This window comes from Dryas octopetala, chromosome 3 (genome assembly GCF_963921425.1).
Source record: "Dryas octopetala chromosome 3, drDryOcto1.1, whole genome shotgun sequence".
NCBI classification, from domain to species: domain Eukaryota; kingdom Viridiplantae; phylum Streptophyta; class Magnoliopsida; order Rosales; family Rosaceae; genus Dryas; species Dryas octopetala.
Window position 1 is genome coordinate 2,132,343 of NC_141368.1, and position 16,187 is coordinate 2,148,529.

General features: G+C 39.2%; 2 protein-coding genes, 1 long non-coding RNA gene and 1 pseudogene across 3 annotated transcripts; 1 reads left to right on the top strand and 3 right to left on the bottom strand.

Moving 5' to 3' along the window:
• Nucleotides 1-409: 409 nt before the first annotated feature.
• Nucleotides 410-1,272, bottom strand: LOC147289419 (uncharacterized). The gene is made up of 2 exons (XR_015121509.1): nucleotides 872-1,272; nucleotides 410-767 (listed from the first exon to the last, which is right to left on the bottom strand). It is a non-coding gene; the product is annotated as an uncharacterized LOC147289419 (long non-coding RNA).
• A 5,699-nt stretch (nucleotides 1,273-6,971) lies between these two features.
• On the top strand, nucleotides 6,972-8,294 carry LOC147289420 (PAR1 protein). The gene is made up of 3 exons (XM_086237549.1): nucleotides 6,972-7,140; nucleotides 7,302-7,631; nucleotides 7,870-8,294. Exons 1-3 carry the CDS (start codon nucleotides 7,065-7,067, stop codon nucleotides 8,067-8,069), a joined length of 606 nt encoding a protein of 201 aa, XP_086093675.1. The 5' UTR covers nucleotides 6,972-7,064; the 3' UTR covers nucleotides 8,070-8,294.
• A 632-nt stretch (nucleotides 8,295-8,926) lies between these two features.
• Nucleotides 8,927-9,337, bottom strand: LOC147289421 (tubulin alpha chain pseudogene; annotated as a pseudogene).
• A 1,986-nt stretch (nucleotides 9,338-11,323) lies between these two features.
• On the bottom strand, nucleotides 11,324-14,455 carry LOC147289422 (tubulin beta-1 chain). Its single transcript, XM_086238587.1, has 3 exons — nucleotides 13,807-14,455; nucleotides 13,287-13,556; nucleotides 11,324-12,562 (listed from the first exon to the last, which is right to left on the bottom strand). The coding sequence occupies exons 1-3, from the start codon at nucleotides 14,198-14,200 to the stop codon at nucleotides 11,883-11,885; spliced, it is 1,344 nt and encodes a 447-aa protein (XP_086094713.1). The 5' UTR covers nucleotides 14,201-14,455; the 3' UTR covers nucleotides 11,324-11,882.
• Nucleotides 14,456-16,187: the final 1,732 nt, after the last annotated feature.

The window sequence follows — 16,187 nt, forward strand, 5'->3', positions numbered from 1 at the left end:
ATCAGCAACTAAAAATTAGTTTGAAAGATCAATAGCCACCCTGCAGTCACTCTTAAGCAGTAGGTTGCAGAGAAAGGGGTGGCAAAGTGGCTACCCAAACCAATTTTTTGGAATGGTGGAATTTGGAGACAAAAACTATCTAACACTGCTGACAATTTATTTCTCCACCAATGTTGCAGGTAGTTGCAAGTATAATAGTGGATAAAAGCAATTCTCCCACCAATGTTCAAATATTACAGTAGCATTTAGTTACAAAAGCAATTATATATGCATTCCATTAAATCTTGCAGTACTCACTGCATGATTATTGAGCTGCTATAATTAACCATCCTTTAATTTTCCTGTCTTGCATCTAATACATCTTAAACACTAGTGTTACACTTAATGATAAAATGGAAATTCAATAGCAGAACTTGGCAGAAAGCATCACATAAACTTCATTGATTACATCCAACCATCCATCTAACAACTGATTTACAAATACAAATGAAGATACCAACCTGTCATCTACATTACATCAACCATCACTAACATACCCACAATACAAAAGAGAGTTTCTCAACCAACTTTACAATGCGAAATCTATACTATACTATACAAAGAGAGTTTCTGAACAAATATTACATAGAAGTTAATTCCACAACCATGCTATAATCCGAAAATTGACTTGCACTAAACCCTAAAATAGATTTGTACAATTTGCAAATAACTAAAAAATATTACAAACACAACCATACCAAATCAAAAATCGATCTAGAGAGTGAGACCTGCAAATGAAAAAAAAAATTATAATGAAAACATAGAAGTTTAGAACAAAGAAAAATTATAAGGAAAAAAAAAATTATAATGAAAACAGAGGAGAGGAGTAAACCCCGATGAAGATCGCCGGAATCTGCCGCCTAGATCGCCAGAAACGACGGAGGAGGGTCAGGGCTGTTAGGGTTTCGAACCATCACGTACGGCGGCTGAACGGGCTGGGTGTTTACACCATTGAACTCAGCTCACCCAGGGGAAGATTTCGGGACCAACTCGACGGCAAAAGGTCGCCGGAATTAGTGACCCATCGGAGAAGAAGGCCGGTTCAGGTTCGGTTTAAATCCATGTTTTCATTGGGTTGTTGGGCAATCAAAAGGCAGGAATAGAGAGAGGAAGAAGAGACAAGTCGATTGGAGTCCATGTTGCCAGCGATGGCTGCCGGACGAGGAAGAGATGGCCGGAGAAAGCTCACGGCAGATTAGAGAGAAGAGATAGAGAGAGAAGGGGGGTGTGCGGCTGCTGAGGAGGAAAATGAGAAAAAAAAAGGGTGAAGTTAGGTTTTATAGTAAAACCCTAGCTGACGAATTTACAAAATTGTCCTTTAACTTAAAATACCCAAAACTTGATGGTTGTAGCTCCGTTTCACGTCTTTTTCGTGTCTACGCGCTCGTACTCCCGAGCCCTATCCAAGTAGATCAAAAGATCGTTTAAAATCTAAACATTTAATTTTGTCAAAATAAAACCTTAAACCAATTGACAAAAGCATCTCTTTTTAAAACAAACAATTTTATAAATTCATAGGAAAATAATTTCAAAATTTTCTATAATAAGTATTTAGAGTTTTTTTTTTTTTTTTTTTAATGGGAATGGGCTAGTGGTAGGGGTGTGATTTAGATTGGAAAATCCAAATCTGATTGATTCCAATTCGAAAATTTTCAATTTTGGAACGCTTGATTCAAATCTAAAAATGCCGAAATCCAAAAATTCAAAAGAAAAAAATTGGATTGGAATTGGAATGTTTCTATAAATTCCGATCCGAAATTTTCCTAAGGCATTCTGATCCGATATTTCATAAATTATGCCAAATTTATTTGTATTTATATTAAATATTTTATCATTTTTTTAGTTTTCTACTATATGTTTCAATAATTTTTTATTTGTTTCAAACATACACATACATATATATTAAAAAAATAATAATAATAATTAAGACAACTTTTTAATACCACATTTGCCTCTTTTAGTTGGAATTGTTGTGGGAAAGGAATAAATCTCCCACCAATTTTCAAGTTTGGTTACTATCTTTGTGTAGCTACTTCTTAGTCAACTATTGTACAAATTAGTGGATCATAAAATAACTATTAACTCCACTAAAATTTTTTAAAACAACTAAAGTATTAATTGGTGACTCAAAAAAATGTCATTGGTCACTAATTTCAATTTAGTTTCAATTCAAGGTGGCTTTAAGCCATATTTGTTGTAGTGTGATGATCAGGCCAGGGATTATAAAAGCAGCTTTAGTACGTAACAGTTGATTGGAAAAAGAAGCATCTCATAAATGACTATATGAGTCATATACAGACGTCTGATGATATCACATGCATTGTGCAAGCTAGCTAGCTAACTTCCTATCTCACACGAAATGTATGAACAATTAACATAAAAGAAGCCAAACGCAGCCAACCTTTGTTTTCTTTATATAAATACCAAGAACCCAACCCTCCAAAACCACTACTTAATTAATTCGATCTTGGACCACCAATATTCCATACCCCGGCCATATGCATGTATTATGCATATGTATGAGATATATGATCGATCGATTCATCAGCAGCAGCTGCTTCTTGAGAGATAGCTAGAGCAGGTGGAGGCTTCCAAAGGGATCGCATTGATCTAATTAATCAAATATATGGATCACCTCGATCCATCGCACGGTGGGTTTTTGTTTGCTATTGGATCATGCGATCTCTTGGGAATTTTCCATCGTGACCTCTAATCCTGCCATCCAATCCATTTATATTAATTTCCAGGTAAGAAATCGAAACAAAACCCTTGTTTCTGTGTGAACTAGCTAGAGAATTTGATAAATATATATATATATTTCACTCGATCTAGCCCTCTTGATTTTTTTGGTTACATATTCCATTTCAATATCTAGATTTGTTGTTATTTTTGGGGGCTTTGTTCAGCTTAATTCTGAGGAATTTGTGCAAATAATATGTTCACATAACTGCCTGATTAAGCATAGAACTGATCATGAATATATATGTCTCATTATTATGAAATTATATATGTAGGTTGATCGATCATATTCCTAAAAGCAAGAAAATAAAATGAAATTAAGCCTATAAATTACTACTTTTATTACTCCTAGTCCTGGTGCCGATTAATTGTTGTTGTTTGCTCTTGTTACTTCCTTATAATTGGCCTGGGTTGCTAAGATTTTCAGATCGAATTCAAGATATATGAAACTGCAGGAAGCACAAGAGATTCTCTCGCAGTCTCGCTCCATGTCTTATTTTACATGAGAAAGAGAGATATAACTATTTTTAAATTAATACTAATTTCCAAGTTAGAATTGTTATCTTGAACCCAGAAAAAAGAAAATTGTTATGATCATATAAAATTCCCATCACAGCTTTTGCAATCATGGAATTCTCTCTGTTACATAATCTTCAATTCCGCATAGTCGCATAAATTCAACATACATGCCCTGATCACTAGTCGGTGCTAAAGATCGATCGACCTACTCAATCCGATTTAAATTTGCTGAAAGGAAATATCTTACACAAGAAATCTTGCATGAGATTTTCTCTGACACAGATTGATGGAAGGCACAACAAGATAAACCAGCGTGAATGTTTTGATTGACAAATCCAGCACTAAAAACAGTCAATATTGTCGGATAATTTCAAACCCCATGGGCCATGGGCCATATATATGATAGCTGAACTACTTTAAAACTTAAAAGACATGCCAAGTGTGAAGCAAAACCCACGTGAATGAATACTCAATAATCATAATGTGTTCAATTGATATTCATGCACCTATAGTATTCACCATGTGTAACCTAGCTCGGTATTGTAATTATATATGTCCCAATATATATATATATATATGGGGAAGTTGATAAGAAGATTTAATTAGTTTCCTGCAACTACAGAAGAGTACTTTCACTGTGTCAATATATATATAAGTACTTTCAATATATATATAATTAAGAAACTAGCTACTTCATGTGCAAATTGACTAGAAATTACAATGACTAACTAAACTAGCTAATGTGTATATTATTGCAATTAGTTATAAAGAGAGGGAAGAGGCAGGCATGAGAAAATGAGAGCCACAGAGATGGCCTTTTCTGTCTCAACAACGTTAGAGAGAAAAGCTGAAGCCCAAACTATCTTGACGATAGCCCAATAGGTGAAACCCAAACTATCGTAGTTATAGCCCAATAGTCGAAGACCATGGATGCGGGCCAGCCCATCCAGTAAAATTCTGGGCTTTATAATTCATGTCTTCTAGATGATCTCATCGAAAGATTCAGACTAGGCTTTTTTTTTTTTTTTGAGGTCGAAATTCAGACTAGGGTAAGTCCAACAGAAAGTGACTGAAAGTAAAATAAGTAAATCCCATCCCACTGTTTCCATAGTTAATTTCAAAAGGTTGAAAAAATTCAAAGAATTGTGAAAAGCATGGTTTTTCCTCGTCTCTCATCATTTCATGTACAAAGATTGAGATTTGAAGTTGAAAGTCCAAAGTCCAAAGAGATGTCTCTGTCGATTGAAAACAAACTCTGCGCCGTACACCATGGCCCTAAAGTGTGTAACTAACTCAAGCATTGACTCCGCAAACAACGGAAGAGAAGAAGGATCCATATATGTTAGAATATTATTTTTAAGGACAAAAAATACAAAATTTTTAACTAAAAATTAAATTAAAAGCCATTATTTCCGCGTACAAATAAAAACTACGAAACAAATAAATTTTTTTTTTTTGACCCAGAATAAATTTAGATTTGAAATGAATGAACCTAAATAAATTAAAAATTAATTTTGAACACAAGGTGCACTGCAGTGGTCTTCCAGACTTCCGTATAGTAGAAGTCTAAACAGAAGCCGGTCTGCGTTTTTGCTTCCAGATTTTCTCTTGTAAATGCCAAAAGCAAACTTCCAGGAAAGTAGTAAACATTTGTCTTCATATGTGTTTCAATGTTTTAACGCATGCATATATAGACCGACTATTAGAGATGGCGAATTCCATCTGAAAATAGGAAAAAATTAATTAACCAAAGGACCACACAGAAACAAATTAACGGTATGATATGGACTAGCTATACAATAATACATAGAGTCCATTAATTATAAGGTACTGACAAAGCAAAATATTAACCAAAACCACTCAATCTATTTTTATTAACTTGCGGACACTATCTACCAGCCCCCCAAAATACAATATGCGGACACCTTCCAAAAGAAATGCATCATAAACAAACCAACTACACAAACAGCCCAAAACTGATATTTTTTTTTTTTTGCCAAATCGATCTCTTTCTTCAACTTTACCAAATCGCCAATTGTTCATCTTCACTCACAAGCATCGTTCTGCAACTGCAAGCCTGCAACTCCAAAAAAACTGCAGTTTCAGTTCGCTTTGCAGTTTCACTTGCAGTTAGTAATTGCAGCTCCAATAAACTGCAGTTTCAGTTCACTTGCAGTTTCAGAAACTGCAGTTTCACTTACACAGCAACTGCAAGCTTGCAACTCAAATAAACTGCAGTTTCAGTTCATTTGCAGTTTCTGAAACTACAGTTTCAATTCATTTGCAATTTCTGAAACTGCAGTTGCAACTCAAATAAACTGCAGTTTCAGAAACTGCAGTTACTAAAACTGCAAGTGAAACTGCAGATCCATTAGAAGGCTTCGATCAAGCACAGAGAGAGAGATAGAAAGAGGAAGTCGGTGGCATTACTCCCCTTTCTTGCATCGATTTGCTGCAGGTGGCGGCCAGCCGGCAGCGGGGAGGGTGGGTTGAGTCGGCGCCGGTGTAGGGAGCACACCGGTGGTCGCCATTCGTTGGGGGAAGGCCGGAGCAAGAAGCTTCGGTGTGGAGCAGTGTGGATCGCGAGAGAGAGAGAGAGAGAGAGAGAGAGAGAGAGAGAGAAAAAAAAAATAACATATTTTTTTAATAACATATTTTTTTAATATCATAACTTACAAATGTGACCTTATTGTTAAATTTGAACAATAGGTATAGTAGAAGTTAAATAAAATGTTTGTCATGTATCTTAGAGTAATTAATTCTAATACATATGCAATTTCGTGCACGTACAACTCTCTCCTTGGGAACTTGGATTCCTATTTTGGTTTTTCATCTGAATATATAGAAAGGGATCTCTCACACAATAAGGAATATATACAAGAATATTACTACCTTGTACTACTTCAGGCACAATTGTGAAACTTAACGCATCCCCTCTAACAAATTAAATCCCTAAATTAGTAATTAAAAAATTTAATCACTATTGGCCAAAAAATAAATTAATCACTAATGAAGACGATCAGTGATCTTCAATTAATTTTGTAAATAAAAGGTTCAAACATGAACAAATAATTAATTAACCTATTGTCACTTTGATCAGTTGATATCCAATAATCCAAAGTTGATACCTCTAGTATTACTAAAAGAATATAGAGTATAGTTAAGTATCAAATGCGCCGTATCCTTAATTAAGTGGGCCGGCGAACACTTGGACCAGCTTTGTTTTTTAGGTCTCATAAATATCTGATTCAATTAAAAATGTCTAATGATGCGGTTTACTGAAGTAATTGATAATTTATGATGGTTTTGAACCGAACTTGGAAGAAAATAAGTGCAGGGCAAGATTCGTAGCTAATAGATGGGTGTGGTGGCATCGTATTATACAGCGATCAGCGATGCATATCTACGCCGTTGATAGCGGGCAGACATGGCCACATTGACTAGTATGTTAATTACTTGCATTAAGGTCATAGAAACCCCTCCAGCAAGGCCCTTTCACGTGGGGTCATTTCTCCACTAAAATCCATTTTCCATGCACATTGCAAGTCCAACATGTCCATCCTAATATTAAGGAAACTAGCTTTCTATATGCTACAGTATAGTACCCCTCCAAATTAACGCCTATATAATGAGTCAGCCCACCCATGCATTTCCACAACACACACGCTCCTCCTAGCTTTCTAAACTCAGCTACCTTCTTCATTATACTATACTTTCACACCTTTTCTATTCCGTAATCACATTATTTGATCATTAGCTGTGCAGTCATGGCTTCCAACTTGTGCTTCAAGGCCCTGGCTGTGCTGGCTCTTGCACTTGTCATTTGTGTACAAGGCACTCTAGGTTTGCCAACGTTTAATCTACATAATTATCATTTACATAGAACATGTAGAAAATAGAATTTAAATCTTGCGTTCCAATATATAATGTCATATATATATATATATTGTTTTGTTTCTACTCGGGTTATAAATTTGTGGGTTATTTACTTTGGATGCGCGCAGGAGGAATCACATGTGAGAATCTAGAGCAGGGCACATGCGCATTCGCGGTGTCATCATCAGGCAAGCGTTGTGTGCTGGAGAAGCACGTGAGAAGGGGCACCGGAGAAGAAGCATACACATGCCGCACATCAGAAATCAAAGCGGAGAAGTTGAAGGACTGGATCGAGAGCGAACAGTGCATCAAATCTTGTGGGCTTGACCGCAAGTCATATGGAATCTCATCAGACTCTCTCCTCGAGTCTCGCTTCACACACAAGCTTTGCTCGCCCCAGTGCTATGACTCCTGCCCAAACATTGTTGACCTCTACTTCAATCTTGCAGCTGGTGAAGGTATAATATATAATAAATATGACCCTCGTTCAAATTTGAGGCGGTCAAGTCAACATTTTGTGTACTTTTTCTAATAAAAATGAGGTATAGATAGATAGATCTCACCTTTATTATTAGAGTATTATTAGAGAGGACGTTGAGTTGAAATGATGCAAATTGTAATACTCAAAATGTTAATATATAATAGTTGATTAGTATTAATGATAATAATTGTTGTGCATGTTTTGGTTATGTGTAGGTGTGTTTCTTCCAAAACTGTGTGAGGCTCAAGGAGTAAATGCTCGTCGAGGAATGTCTGAGATTCGCAGCTCTGGTTACGTTGCACCGGGACCAATAAACTCAGCCAACTTGGTAGCACCGGGACCAACGAACTCGGCCAATTTGGTAGCACGAGGTCGACCAGTTGTAGAAGTTGCTCCAGCACAGGCACCTTGCTGATCAATACACACACAGATCGATCGGGCTTGATTTACACCACTATCATAGAGGCTATAGCTAGCCGTGTGTTATTTGAATCAATAAGACATATGTATGTGTAACTCAGAAATAGTACTACATCGATTAGCTAGGCATGCTAAATTGCCATGTGTATGAAAACGTGTAGTATATACAAAGTTTGTGTTGTAGCAACCATAAAAATAGTTATATATCTAGCTTTAATTATATGCTTAGACATTATCGATTAAAAAAATAAGGTTATTCTACAGCCTTTACACTCAGACAAATTCAGCCTTTTTGATTCCCGTGATTATTGGAGGATAACAAAAGAAAAGAAAATCGGATCTATAATATTCACCTGGAGACTAATTAATTAATCATTTAATTTATTCTATCATAAAAACAAAAAATCAAGTCATGTGCAGCAAATACTATTTTCGTTTGACCAATAAGTTCGCCCACCTTAATAGTATGGTGGAAAAATGTTAGCAAAAGGACTATAAATATACCCCTATTTTTAGTTGAGGATCACGATTTCACTTTGATTCAATTAAGGACTATAATTTTCCAAATGGCTCAATCAAGTACATTCCGTCATGTCTGTCACATTTACTGTTAAAAACTGGTCACGTGACCAATTTATAAGGGCAAAAAAGTCTTTTCTCCCCTTCCCTCCCTTCCCCTCCCCTCCCCTCTATTTTCTCTTGTATCTCTGCGCGCCATCCCCCCTCCCCCACCCGTCCCAGCCTTGGCCCCATCCAGCTCCACCACCCCAACCTAGCCCTGGCCCCGTCGTAAAACCCAGTCACACCCAGCCCCAGCGCCATCTCTCATATCTCTACGCCTCATCCCTCCCCCTACACAGTGAATCCAAGCTGAGACTTCTTTCCGTAATCAACGAAGAGATCCTCCAGGAGAAGCGAGCCGAGACCCGACTCGGTTCCTCCACCGACAGCATTGAAGACGAGGAAACCCTGGAGACCGGTACAGTTGTCAGCGAGCTTATGAATGCGGTCGAGGCAGAGATCGACGATCTCTTTGCCGATGGTGTAGTGGCCGCGGGCGAAGTTGTTGGCGGCGTCGTCCTTGCCGCTGATGAGCTGCTCAGGGTAGAAGAGTTGGCGGTAGGTGCCCATGCGGACCTCGTCGATGACGGTGGGCTCGAGGTCGACGAAGATGGCGCAGGGGATGTGCTTGCCGGCGCCGGTCTCGCTGAAGAAGGTGTTGAAGGCGTCGTCGCCGCGGCCGATGGTTTTGTCGCTCGGCATCTAGCCGTTGGGCTGGATGCCGTGCTCCAAGCAGTAGAGCTCCCAGCAGGCATTGCCCACTTAGTGCTGATGGGTGTGGTGGACGGGGCTGGGTTTGACTGGGTTTTGCGACGGGGCCGGGGCTGGGTTGGGGTGGTGGAGCTGGATGGGGCCAGGGCTGGGCTAGGACTGGTGGGGGAGGGGGGAGGGATGGCGATGGTATAGGGGGAGGAGGGGACGGGGATGGGTGACTGTGACGGGGAAGGGGAGCTGGCTGGGGGGCAGAGAGAAAAGAGAGGGGGGAGGGGAGGGGAGGGGAGAAAAGACTTTTTTGCCCTTATAAATTGGTCACGTGAGGGTCACGTGACCAATTCTTCTCTCACGTGACCAATTCTTAACGGTAAATGTGACAGATATGACGGAATGTACTTAATTGAGCCATTTGAAAAATTATAGTTCTTAATTGAATCAAAGTGAAATCGGGATCCTCAACTAAAAATAGAGGTATATTTATAGTCCTTTTGCTAACATTTTCCCATAGTATGGTACCCAAGGCCCAAAATTGAAAGGTTAATTAAAATTGGAGGGCTATGAACCTTCATTAATTCCTTGTAGCTCAGGTAAGTGGATTGAGGATGAAGTACAATTCAAGTTTTGTGTGCTTGTTGTGCAAGCGACGGTATATAGGATTGTTTTGTTAAATATAGGTAAGGCCGTAAGGGACCCAATCCTTTTTTTTTTTTTTTGGTCTGATGACCCAATCTAAATTCCAAACTAGCCAAGTGGTACAATTTTTATGATTAATTGGTCCTTGTGGCTTATTGGTGTAGGATTGTAGGAAAGGTGTACCCTGGCCTCTCCCACAAAAGCAAAGGTCTCTCAGTGTTTTAGTGGTTGTATCAGTTAGTGTTGGCCGGTGGGAAACTGGGAATCAACCCCACAAAATAAGGAACAGCACCACATCGATTTCAATGGTAATTGGGTTAGGATGGGGTACTTAACTATTTCTTGATTGGCCCATTAAGTCAGAATTAAATATGTCCCAGAAATATTGCTTTCCGAACATTAAATAATTGAGACTGAATTCTCTGTTAAAATTTTTTGTACTGATATCGAAAACCTTTTTATTTTAGACTTATATCGAAGACTAATTTGGAAGCATTTATAGGCATTATCTGTTGGTGGTTTTGCCCCAGGGACCCAGATGATAGAGACATCTAACTGAAAGCAAAGAACAGTTGGGTGAATTTGATTTCAACTTACGGACCTGGATCCTCTACCAGTTTTTCTCAACCAGACTGGTACAAGGCTTCTAATTATAGCCATTCAAAATATCCAAGAGATAGGATTGTGCCACGTGTTAAAAAAATCTGAGTGCACTTCCCTCTCATTCTTTCCTCTTCGCCACTTTCTTCAGCCGCCTGCCACCGCCCTCACCCTCCCATTTTCTTCTCTCCTCCACCCTCTTCCCTTCATCTCCTTCCCCAAAATCTGAGGGCTCAAGGCCTCAAAATGGTATCAGCCGGAGCCACTTTCTCGCTAACCATACAAAACACAAAACACACATAGCAAAACAAACCCATTTAAACCCTCCCAATTCTAAGCCCCATCTGCCCACCATTACTTTACTACCATTTTTCAGATTATGAGGCCTTGAGCCCTCAGATTTTGGGAGAGGAGATGAAGGGAAGAGGGTGGAGGAGAGAAGAAAATGGGAGGGTAAGGGCGGTGGCAGGCGGCCAGAGGGAGTGGCGAAGAGGAAATGATAGGGAATTGAAGTGCACTCAGATTTTTTTAACACGTGGCACAATCCTATCTCTTGGATATTTTGAATGGCTATGATTAGAAGCCTTGTACCAGTCTAGTAGAGAAAAACTGGTAGAGGATCCAAGTCCTCAACGGACTTATTGCGTCACCTAAAGGACCACATATATCTAATTTCATTTTCATTTTCCAGTAACCCTTCAATTTATTAGGCAAGCACAAAATATAGGTGAAAAGTGATCGTGAAATGAATAATGCCATTGCTTTGCTCCATCAAAACCAATTGAGCTAAAATACAAATATAAAGGAATAAACATCGATAAAGTTTTGCAAGAAGAATCTTTGCAGCCTTCAACTCACAGCCAGCTTGTGGGCACATGCAAACAATTCACTTTGCCAGAAGTTCACATGTCATCTCTCAGTTTCTTTTGAACTTTCCAGCAATTCATCAATGAAAAGGAACGATCAACTATTTGCAAGTTGCAACTACATTCAACACCCAGAAACCAGAAACCATGCATAATCTACCATCAGAGATTCAAACAAAAGGGACATTTAATCATCCAAATCTTTACTGAACACCACCACTCTCTTATAATAGACATATCTATGAACATCTTACTACGCATATTTTCAGACTACTACAACCTAAACTACAGAAAAATAACCAAACATCCAATAAAGGCCGAAGGGACTAGCCTGCATCCAACAATCCAAATCCCAAATAAGGTATTAAGGAACAAAACCAGATTCACTCCACAACATAACCACAACAAAAAAGGAGAACAGACAAGAATCAAGATCAAGCCTCCTCTTGAACTTCCTCCTCATCTTCATAGTCATAGCCTTCCTCATCTGCTGTAGCATCCTGGTACTGCTGGTACTCAGAAACGAGGTCGTTCATGTTGCTCTCTGCCTCGGTGAACTCCATCTCGTCCATTCCCTCGCCTGTGTACCAATGCAAGAAAGCCTTTCTGCGGAACATGGCAGTGAACTGCTCACTCACCCTCCGGAACATTTCCTGAATGGATGTGGAGTTGCCAATGAATGTTGAGGCCATTTTCAGACCAGTTGGGGGGATATCACAAACAGTAGACTTGACGTTGTTCGGGATCCATTCAACAAAGTATGATGAGTTCTTGTTCTGCACATTGATCATCTGCTCATCAACTTCCTTGGTGCTCATCTTGCCACGGAACATTGCTGAAGCAGTCAAATACCGCCCATGTCGAGGATCAGCAGCGCACATCATGTTTTTGGCATCCCACATCTGTTGAGTGAGCTCTGGAACAGTAAGAGCTCTGTACTGCTGGGATCCACGGGATGTAAGTGGAGCAAACCCAACCATGAAGAAGTGCAACCGAGGAAATGGGATAAGATTAACAGCAAGCTTGCGGAGATCCGAGTTGAGCTGACCAGGGAAACGAAGGCAGCAAGTAACTCCACTCATGGTAGCAGAAATCAGGTGATTCAGGTCACCAACTGCAAACAAGTGAAATCACTGGTCAGCTTATGTCATGTCTACAATGTCAGCATTGTTTGTAACAAGGACTATAATATGAAAACCAGCATCTAAAGATCCCTGTTTCTGGAAAACATAAGCCTAAACCCTCAATTATGCCAATCTTACAAGACCAAAAAGAGTGTGCAGAAACAAATAATGAAACCAAAGAATGATTTGGTTATTCTCATGCACACAATCTATAAGATAATTTAAAAGGCCTTTGAATACTGGAGCAGCAAGCAGTGAAAACTAGGACCCCTGAGAGGCTACAGTCCCACATGTGTATGTACAGGTTTGTGCATGTGTTCCAAAAGTAAGACCAGCTAGTCCAATGGTAAAATTTATAAAATATATGGTAACCAAACTAAGGACAAAGTTGTCAGCAAGTGAACAGAAATATCAACGAGATGGATTTAATGATATTTTATCAAGACAGGACCCAAACAAAAATCATAAACTCAGAGACCATAGCTGAAAGTGTATATAGAATTTGATTGTCTGAACATTCACCACAAGTAAAAACAATACCCAAACCCCCCAAATCAAAATTTCAATATCATTTTACTAACATTCAGCATGGCAAATACAAGACCTAAATACTAAAACACAAAATCAATGCTGGACTAAAAGGGTGTATAACAAAAATCTTTTCTAAAATGAAATTGTAACAGGGCGGAAAATCAATAAGGAGAATGAACTCACAGCTTGGAGTGGTGAGCTTGAGTGTTCTGAAGCAAATGTCGTAGAGAGCCTCGTTGTCCAACACCATGCACTCATCTGCGTTTTCAACGAGCTGATGAACAGAGAGCGTTGCATTGTAAGGCTCAACGACAGTGTCGGACACCTTTGGGGATGGAAACACAGAGAATGTGAGCATCATCCTATCCGGATATTCCTCTCGGATCTTGGAAATGAGAAGGGTTCCCATTCCAGACCCAGTGCCACCTCCAAGAGAGTGACAAACCTGAAACCCTAAAATAATAGCAATACAGAACAATTAGCATACTCCACAACATAGACAGTGTAACAAAACAGAGAAATTGAAACGTATAATCAAAATTCCACGATATTTCACTTCAATTTCTAAGCAACATATCAGAAATGGACGCAGATCTAGCAATTCACTACAGTAAGGACCTCAAAACATGTAACTAGATTTCCGGAACACAAATATACAAAAAAAAAAAAAAAACAACAGAAAAAACAAATAATGCTTGAATACCTTGCAAGCAGTCGCAGTTCTCAGCCTCCTTCCGAACAACATCGAGAACCGAGTCAATCAACTCAGCGCCTTCAGTGTAGTGACCCTTGGCCCAGTTATTTCCAGCACCGGACTGTCCGAAGACGAAGTTGTCCGGGCGGAAGATCTGGCCGTACGGTCCAGATCTGACGCTGTCCATGGTGCCGGGCTCCAGATCCATGAGGACGGCGCGTGGGACGAACCTTCCGCAGCTGGCCTCGTTGTAGTAGACATTGACGCGCTCGAGCTGGAGCTCGTTGTCGCCCTGGTAGCGGCCGGTGGAGTCAATGCCATGCTCGGCGCAGACGACCTCCCAGAACTTGGCGCCGATCTGGTTGCCGCACTGGCCTCCCTGTATGTGAAGGATTTCACGCATTTTCGAGAGCGTTTGGGAGAGTAAGAGTTAGGGTTTTGAGGAGGAGATGAAGGTTCTCTCAGAGATGATTGAAATGCTCAGACAGATGAAGACGAAGGGTTTTGAGAGTGAGAGGGAGTGACGTGGGGGGTTTTATAGCGGGAGAGGTGACGGTGGAATTTGACGGCGCCGTTTGCTTCTAGTGGGAATTTGAATTTTGAAAAGCGAAAACGTCATTTTGAGTGGGGCTAGGGAGGATCGGGGGTGGCTACGGTAGGGTTTGTATGAGCTCTGAGGCGTTGATTGAGTTGGTTGTGTTCAAGTCAGTTTGGATGGCGGTTTAACGTTCGGGAACAGTTGGGAGATTTGACTCCACGCGCTGTCAATTGGCTGATGGTTACGCGCCAGCGGCGTAGTGGGTGTATTGGATTTGGATGAGGGACGGAGAGAGTGAGTCTGTAGAGTGCACATGAGGTTCGCACCGGTAACACGTGATTGGAAGAGAGGGTCATGTGACTAGAACTTTAAACATCTTTCTTTTTTAAGAAAACATTTTTTTTTTTAAGAAGCACTTACAACAAATTTAGTAAGCATATTCCCTAATTTTAATATGAGTATGGTTGTACCAAGTAAGTTATCAAATTTTGTTCACCAATTTATGTTTTTTTGTGTTGTTCATTTATTTACTTTTCAACTTATTCTTAATTACATTTATTTCTAACAAGATAGTAATATCTACATTAACACATGACATTTCAGTTATACACAAAAAAATTATATTTGATAACTCTAGCATTACTATTATTATTATAAAATTACTCTTTTTTCAACAATAATTCATACACTTACAAAAATTATAATCAAATAGTGTGTCAATACTCATATGAGTCATATTAATAAACCAACACATCATTTGGTGGGTATAGTTATAATTTTTTTTTTCCATTATGTCGATCCTCACCATTTGGGCTAGCTTGAAGACTTCCCCTTCCCCTTCCCATTCCCATTATATAGTTGAAGTTGGATTTTTTTTGTTGGAACTTGAAATTTGTATTAAGTACAAATGAGATCGTTACAAAAATATAATTTTAGATGTGTATATTAACACTCTTTACTGTAGAGTTGCAAATTCGGGTTGATGATTAAAAGGTTTCAAACTTTATGATCATGTTATGAAATATAAGTTTAGTTGTCACATATCAAACTCCTTATTTTCTTGTCCCAGAATTGAGATCCTTGGACCTATACCAACCGTACCTTTCACTCAATCTAACTTCTAACACTAGTGGAGTGGCCCCGTGATGGCTTAGATGAACAAAAGTAGAAAGAAGCAATGTTATCATCACCATAGTTTGACATCAATTGCGAGCAAATGTAGCCATCACTCAACCCTTGGGGACAAAGCTAAGAAAACCAAGATTTATTGGTAAGACTACCAAGATATGACATCCCTCGAATAAAGGACACCACAAAAATCTCTTATATCGTTAAAATTTTATTTGATTACATTCCCATTGCCTAACAATTTATGACAGTATCTGTTTGCAGCTTTAATGAGATGAAACTCAATAATTTAGCAACACAGAGTTAATCATTAAAAATAATCTTATAAGAAAATCATAAAAAATAACATATTATTAGAAAATAAAAAAGACAGCAAGAGGCCGCTGGCCAAGAGCTCAAAAGCTCTGACATTCTGTTCAGTGTGCCACACACTTACGCTTTAGTTTGCCTGCATATCAAGCAAACCTAACATTCATTTTGTAAAATGCCATGGTGTCAGATCAATTTGGAAGAAAAATCTGCTCATGGGATGGTTTTGGACTTGAGATTGTTATTGGGCTCAAGATTAAGGCCCATTTAGTGATCACTTCAGACCTTGATTAAAAAAATATTTCTCTTCGTATAACTGGACCTTTAGGCCCATCACGAAGAGTGGCGAGGTACATGGAACCGCAGTCCACAATGTTTTGACACCTAAGAAAATTACGATGGTTCTGAGCGCAGG

What these genes read in the sequence shown, in the direction of transcription:
- LOC147289420 (XM_086237549.1), top strand. Translation starts at nt 7,065, where the DNA reads ATGGCTTCCAACTTGTGCTTCAAGGCCCTGGCTGTGCTGGCTCTTGCA. An exon ending in TTGTGTACAAGGCACTCTAG is followed by an intron (nt 7,141 to 7,301) that starts GTTTGCCAACGT and finishes GGATGCGCGCAG; the next exon opens with GAGGAATCACATGTGAGAAT. An exon ending in CAATCTTGCAGCTGGTGAAG is followed by an intron (nt 7,632 to 7,869) that starts GTATAATATATA and finishes GGTTATGTGTAG; the next exon opens with GTGTGTTTCTTCCAAAACTG.
- LOC147289422 (XM_086238587.1), bottom strand. Translation starts at nt 14,200, where the DNA reads ATGCGTGAAATCCTTCACATACAGGGAGGCCAGTGCGGCAACCAGATC. An exon ending in GAACTGCGACTGCTTGCAAG is followed by an intron (nt 13,557 to 13,806) that starts GTATTCAAGCAT and finishes CTATTATTTTAG; the next exon opens with GGTTTCAGGTTTGTCACTCT. An exon ending in CAAGCTCACCACTCCAAGCT is followed by an intron (nt 12,563 to 13,286) that starts GTGAGTTCATTC and finishes ACTTGTTTGCAG; the next exon opens with TTGGTGACCTGAATCACCTG.